Consider the following 7,500-nt stretch of genomic DNA (forward strand, 5'->3'; position numbering starts at 1 on the left):
AAATATAAAAACATTATTCCAGTCGACGATATCGTTAAAACGAAACAATATAATCGACTGCTCCTTTGCAGGAATCGAGCCTACGACTGCTTCCGACCTTGTAATCGAAAGTCATCCGAGTATTCCCGAGTCACATCGGAAAAAGTCCGGCTTTTTTTTTTTTTTTTTTTTTTTCATTAATTGGGGGTAAAATTGTCATCTCCCCTGTGACAATCCGCTAGTTTTCTTGATTCACACCACGCGTACAAATTACAGTGGAAATGTAACAGTATAGTTCGAAGACAGTGTTCCGAGGAAGACAGTGTAGTCCAGTGGTTAGGGCGTTGGGTTTGCACCCCGTCAAAGCACGTTCTAACCTCTGGTATGGATTTGTTTTCGCGTTGCCCCGCGTTGCCCCGGATTCAACTCTACCACGCTCCTGCTAGTTGGGTTTCTTAATCTTGTTTCTTTCAAATTAACATATAGATTTAGCCAAGCCTAAAAGCGGAGATCCTGGGTTATTTATCTCATTTGCGTTCGGTTGACAACATGGATCCTCAAAGACCTATGAAAATAATTAACTTTTCTGGACTTAATTATTTGTATAAATGTGGCTTAGAATATCTCATTTTATCAACGCGAAAGAGACAGCCACGAAGTAGTTCGTGGCATTTAAAAATCATGACTCGTACACAAATGTTTATCTTATCACTAACCTCAATTCCTCGATGTTGTTTTCCAGCTGCATTCTAAAATTGCTTGAAATTGTTTCCCTGATATTTTTCCCATCCTTTAGCAGAGGTTTTTCCGTGAAAAATCATTTCGAATAGTCCATAAAAAGCAATTATGTTTGCACATACGAACCACATAAAGCCCTTCACTGAGGCTGCCATTTTTACGTGATACTGGTCACATTGGCACTCATGTACGTACGGACGGTCGCTAATGACGTCATAGCTAAAACTAAAATTTCTCGCATCGATGGGCTAGCATATTTTCTTAATCACCGAACGCGCACGCGCGGAGCTCCCCCGTTAAAAGTGGGGTGTCTGTGAACTAGCTTGATAGCTAAGTACACTTTCACTAAAAACAAAGCATTTACATTCTTTTACAAACCCAGATAGAAACCAACCAGGATAATAGTATTTGGGCTTTTTTCTTGTTTTCACCCTTGGTGATAGTATAACCCGCAAAAAGTAAGCGTGATGGGACTGCTATTTATAGAGTTACAGCCTTGGTGATTGCTATTTTCACCAAACAGTAGTTAAGTCTACGCACCCGTTTCACAATGGTTAGCTTTCGAAATGTTGAATTCAGGATTTTAGCCTTCCTTCCTGTCGAGATGAGAAATAATCCCTCATGTAATTATACTAAAACAATGATTCACCTCGCCTTCGGCGAGTAATTGTTAAATGTTGTATGTGGGATCCAAGTTTGGCCAGGGCTTTACGAAAGTCGTATCGTTTTTTTTTTTCGTTGAGAAGCAAACGATAAAATTACCTCAACAAAACGGTTGTATTTCTCGCTTTTTGTACTCAAATAACGGGCGGAATTTCCGCTTCATTTGAAAGCGTGTTATCCAAAATCACGAAAATTGATCACTGAAAGAAAAAGAAAGTTTGTCCCAATTGCAAATATTTGTCCAGTAAAACACGAAAAGGCGGCAATCTTCAAAAATAAATTCCTTAAAAATTTCTTGTAATTCACTTTTAATCGTTGCCTGCTTCAGAAACCAGGTTGAAGTATTCACTTAACCTGTTGCCCTTTGTCACGTTTTCTTTCTTTCTAAAAGTAAAAGAACGTTTTTTTTCGTCTTTGCAGTTGATATTTTGTTACAAAATGCCACCATTTTTGTCAACTTCCCATTTTTACTCCCCTTGTTGGAGTTCTTTGCCGCTCCACCACAAGACTCTAGCAAAATCGTTCCGCGAACAGCAACCGCAAGCCAGACAAACCGCGAAACAGCCCTCGGTAGTGTCTCGGAGATTGAAGGCCCTTATGTGCCTCAGGCAGGAGATGGAGTTGACTATGCACCGGAGTTCATTAGCGAAGTTGATGCTGCCACTGAATCGCTTTCGTCGGATATGAAGATTACAGTTCATTGCGTTGTGAAAGAACCAGATATTGTCTTTCTGTCTGATGCGTCAAGGAAAGATAGTGAAGCTCTTATAGTTCAGGTTAGAAGATGAACTGGTACGCTGCTGTATAAACTGTTCTATGGTCATAGAACAGTTTCAAATGACGGCGGCTATTCCATCTCTTTCACGTCACAGTTTACAATACGGGCAAAGTATCCTATAACTGGGTTGAAAAAGCAAGAATGATTGGTTAAAAGTGGAAAGTGATGCTCGTGCTGCACGTGCATCCCAATTTTCCGTGCATTTCTTTGCCGTACTCCACAAAACAATAATGTGAAATCACCCATTTTTTTTTTGGGGGGGGGGGGGGGGGGGGGGGGGGTCTATTTACATGAGAGAAATCGCCCCGGCGCGAGTTGCATACCGGGATGACTACTCGATTTCGTATCATGTTTACATGATGCCTATGTGATTTCATATCGTGTTGAAATGAAGGCACACTTGACGTTGGTTAGGCATGCGCTACCCGTTCCATCCCACCACGAGGTTAGGTTCACACCGTAACCGGCGAGTAGTTTTTTTTCTTCGTTTACATGACACTGGTGTAACAACCGGGATGAACTGGCGCCGGTATGACTCGTTCCGGTAGAACAATTTCTGGTCGTGTCATGTAAACGTATCATGTAAACAGCCCCTTAGGTTTTGACGATAACGTGGGCATATAACAACGAACCATTCATTCTCCATTTTTTACTTTAAAACCGTTCGTGCCCATCCAGTTACAGGATAGTTTGCCAGTATTGTCAGTGTACAAGGAGACGAAATACCTGCGATAGCGCTAAGTTATATTTTGGAGTGATGTTTCCGTTGACGTTGCCGCTGTCATTGCTTCAGCTCCCTACAGAATGTTTTCACGTAACGTCACAGCTACCATGTTGGTGTTCCTAAACAATGGAACGGCGGGCATGTTGATGTACCCAACTAAGCCTCCGGGAATTGAGCTCTATTATCATGCAAACGTTTTCTTTTGTTGCGGTGGAAGCACGAGGTTACTGATCACATGAGTGAAAACACTCCTTGGCGATGTTTCTCGTGCCGTCATCCATTGTTATTAATATGCCAACCAGAACCTAATTGGATATTGAAGCAATGACTTCTTTTGTTCCGTGGCTGGCAAATTTTGAAGGTCAAAAGAATTGAGACGTCAATGTTTGTAAACAAGAAATATCGCTATTATCTGTTGAATTACTACCATTGTGAAATTTCAGGCGGAAGTTGAATTTGATTACAGCATGGGTGATGGTAAACAGATGCTTTCGGCAAAGCTAACGGACCTTCAAATGCACGCGTCTCAGTTCCCAGATGTAACTAAGACAACCTACAAGGTAAGTACAAGTTTGTGGCACGAATGTTAAAAATGCGGCCACTACAATTGTATGGCGCGGTTTTATTGTAAAAATTCAAACGTTCAATTCGGCAATTCAAACCTTCAGTTTGGAAATTCAAACCCTCAGTTCGGCAATTCCAAATTTCAGTTTGGAAATTCAAACCCTAATTTTCTCAATTCCAGCCTTTAGTTTTTCAATTCAGACCTTCAAAATTCAAACATGCATGCCATTCAAACATTCAATTCGACAATTCAAATATTCAATTGAATTGAAGGTTTGTATTGTGAAGGTCTGAATAGCTAAATTAATTGTTTGAAATTTGACACTAAAAACGCGCCGTAGAATTAAAATGCGGCCCTCAAACTCAGTTAGCATAAGGTATTTAATTCAGTAATACAACGGTGAAAGGAATGTAGTTCCGTTTTCAATGGTGACTAGGGCGGTGGGTCTAAAACACAGGTTATGGGTCACAGGTCAGTGTACATGTCACTGTGCCGGCTACAGATAAATCATTAAAGTGCCCCTATGATCAAAAAAACCACTTCCATTTTTCCTTCAGATTTTGAAATTTTGTTTGCTTAACACCTGACTGGCACAGTTTTGAGCTTTGATTTTTATCCAAAGGCCGTATACTTTGAGTGTAAGTTTTGGATTTCACGGTCCGCCATTACTCACGTTCAAAACTGACCGATTGGACCTCAGACGGTTGGATCCAGGGAAAAGTGACGTCAGAGGCTCACTAGCTTAAAATTTCAGCGAGTGAACGCAGCTTATTATATATGCAAAGCCTGAGTTTAAAAGTCTGAAAGCCCAAAACCTCCGTGCTGCATATTAATTCTGCGGCGTACACACGTATTGCATTCTTAAACTAGCGAGTGAACGCAGCTTATTATATATGCAAAGCGTGAGTTTAAAAGTCTGAAAGCCCACACGTATTGCATTCTTAAACTAGTGAGCCTTTGACGTCATTTTCTCCTCGATCCAGCTCTCAGGGTGCTGGGATGGCGCAGTGGTGAGAGCACTCGCCTCCCACCAATGTCGCCCGGGTTCGATTCCCGGACTCGGCGTCATATGTGGGTTGAGTTTGTTGGTTCTCTACTCTGCACCGAGAGGTTTTCTCCGGGCACTCCGGTTTCCCCTCTCCTCAAAAACCAACATTTGACTTGATTTACTTTCATTGTTAATTTCAGTTTACAGTGTCCCCAATTAGCGCTCCAGCGCTAGAACGACTAGACACTTAAATAAAGTTCCTTTCCTTTCGTTTCTCAAGAACATAATGTTAGTAATGGCGAACCATTAAATTGGAAAATTACAGTTAAAGTAAAGAGGTGTCTTTTTGAAATCAAGGCTTAAAACGTGGGTCACTTAGTGTTTTGTTAACGTAGTTTTGAAATCCAAAGAAAAATATGAATTGATTTTTTGGTCACAGGGGCACTTTAAACAGCACCAAAACTTATGGAAAACTGTAATTTTCTTATGTAATCTTTATTTTTTTGGTCTTGTGGTGAGGGTTTGTCATTATGCGACGAGGTTTGGTGCTTTCGTGTTGTGATGTGTTGAGGTCTTCTTTTGACGTGCCGTGTTTATATTATATGTGGTGAGGTTCTTTTATGATGTCGAGTTTCTCCCTCTATGTGATTATAAACACAGCACGTCAAAAGAAGACCTCAACACATCATGATGGAAACACAACACATAACCAGCAAACCTCGTCACATAATGACAAAACCTCGCCACATAATGACAAAACCAGACCACATAATGTTGTTGCCACAGTACACTATGACAAAACTCCAAAACATCAAACGAAACTTCAAGATCAAAAGAATAAAGATTACATAAGAAAGTTTTGGGTTTCCACAATAACTGTCTCTTGGCCTTAATCGCACGCTGTGCAAATGTTGTTTGAGGTCTAGGAGAAACGTTTTGGCTTAGTTTTTCATCAGTGGAGCAGGGATTTCTAATAGTTATTGGCCAAAAATGTTGTGTCGGTTTGCAGGGGTTTTAAGACCTAGGACGCTTCCATTTGACAGAATATTGTTATTTTCTCGTTAAAAACTCATTTATTCATATTTCCAGGTTTTAAATCCTTGTTCCATGACTTTCAAGTACTCAACACCTGCTTCTAACAAAGGTGGCCAGGAAATTGAAATTGATCTAGAAGCCATGCTGTTCGAGTTTTCACCTGGACTCCTTACCACTGTCACCAACGTGGTTAAAGAATTGATTGGTCAAAAAGAGGTGTGCATGGTTTTTTGTGTCATAGATGGCCTTGCTTTGAGTAACTTAAGGGAAAGCAATGTTTGAACAGTGTTTAGGCCGTCCACCTTTCGTCATGTTTATCCCGGTCTCATCGCTCGGAATTCACGTCCTGTGAGGGTTGAGTTTATTGGTTGGTTGTGTACTCTGTTCGGCAAGTTTTTTTAAAAAGGAAAACTCTTCTTGGTCGGGACACGCATACTAAACAAAACGTACGATTGCGTGGGATAATTTCGAAATACCACAACTAACTTGAACCGGCAGTACAACGTACCATGAACAGCTTCGTATGGAGGCTCGGCACATTAATTCCGCCCAAGCTCCTTTCATCCGTGATGGTGGCCCTATTTTACCTGACACCTGTTTACAACTCATCAAAGACGTGACGCTAATTAGTAACCATATAAAAAGGAATCTTTCACCTCGTAGGAAGACACTTGGCAGGATGATCGTGACGTTGAGTCTTGAATCGTAACTCCTTACTCGGAGATCTAAATGTTATTTTTTTGGTAAAGGGGGGAGTTTCTAAAGAAACTGTGGTGCTGCGTCGGTGCGGAAGTAGTACACAAAAATTTGGCTGTATCAACGGAGTTGACAATGTAAATTGACCAGGGTACAGGGATTCTGCTGTTGTCCGGTGTATCTCTGACCGCATGACGTTGACGTAACGATTACATGGTTCAATTATTGTATGGCAAGCAATTGTCAGACTAATTGGAGTACTCTGATTGACTGGTTATCGGTCGGGATTTCTCGAAACGCTCCGTTTCCGTATTTTTTCTCTCTCTCCCGGGAAATTTAAGTTGAGCGAAACACACACCTCGGTTGTTTAGTACAGACCTCGCAGTGCTCGGTCCGTACTGCCACGACTTCGGGCCAATGTTCCCCAGTACGGCCCTCGCGGTCGGTTAGTAAGAGTTTAATATTTTTTAGCGTACATTGCATTTGGAACCAACCAACTTAATTTAAAAAGCTGTATCCTGTTGTATCTTGACCGTTTGAGAGAGGGAAAGGGCCAATGGTTTTTCTTCCTATCTTCCTTTGGAAGGGAATAAATGTTCAATTAACAAATTGCCAGTTGTATTACTAAGCAGCGACCACTGCTTGCCAAGGAAGCCTTCCAAGGTGAACTTGGCTCTCAGTTAATACCCTTTTTTTAAGTTTTTTCTTTTTCGCTTATAAAGGTTGATGAAGGCGTTCAAACGGTTGGACACGAAGTTGTTGCTGCCCCTGCTGACTTATGGGATACCAAACCTGCATCGGCCGAGTACTGGTACAAGAAGAAAGGTTGGTTCGAAAACCTTGTGAATAAATCTTGTTCAATAAAAAAAACAACCTCAGATGTAAAACAAAAGTCTGTCCATAAAATGCAGCCAGGTTAATTGACTGATCTTTCCTCCACTTATTTTACTTAATCTTTTTTATAGCAACAGAAGATTCAAAACCAAAATTGGTGAAAAGGAAGGAAACTGACGACATGGTAATACTTTTGATCTCCCAAAATTTTGTGTGGTGGCTATATGTAGTGTATGCGTCCGATCTCTAAATAAGAAGTGTTAACAGTGGTGATCCTTGGGGAACCCCTTTCGAATTTATACAGATCGAGGGCTGATTTTCTTTCTGACTCATGAACTAAACCTGTGATATGGTTGCTAAACAATTATTGCTAGTTTGTTTCATTTTGAATATAGTTAGGAAATCTGAAGAAGGAATTAGTATTGTAACGTTTTGTAGATTTGCAAGCGTTTTATTAATGTAACGTGTCCGAATTTGAATACTCGTTTTGTATCTGGACA

The 7,500-nt window shown here is 40.8% G+C and overlaps 1 protein-coding gene across 2 annotated transcripts in view; it reads left to right on the forward strand.

The window, feature by feature from the left end:
- Positions 1-7,500, forward strand: part of LOC137996675 (intermembrane lipid transfer protein VPS13C-like) — a 118,813-nt gene that overhangs the window by 62,155 nt on the left and 49,158 nt on the right. For both annotated transcript variants that reach the window (XM_068842198.1, XM_068842199.1), the window contains exons 66-70: positions 1,801-2,156; positions 3,326-3,442; positions 5,525-5,686; positions 6,889-6,991; positions 7,132-7,184. In XM_068842198.1, the coding sequence (XP_068698299.1) occupies positions 1,801-2,156; positions 3,326-3,442; positions 5,525-5,686; positions 6,889-6,991; positions 7,132-7,184 (791 nt within the window). The remainder of the gene's footprint in view (positions 1-1,800; positions 2,157-3,325; positions 3,443-5,524; positions 5,687-6,888; positions 6,992-7,131; positions 7,185-7,500) is intronic.

This window comes from Montipora foliosa, chromosome 3 (assembly GCF_036669935.1).
Source record: "Montipora foliosa isolate CH-2021 chromosome 3, ASM3666993v2, whole genome shotgun sequence".
NCBI lineage: Eukaryota > Metazoa > Cnidaria > Anthozoa > Scleractinia > Acroporidae > Montipora > Montipora foliosa.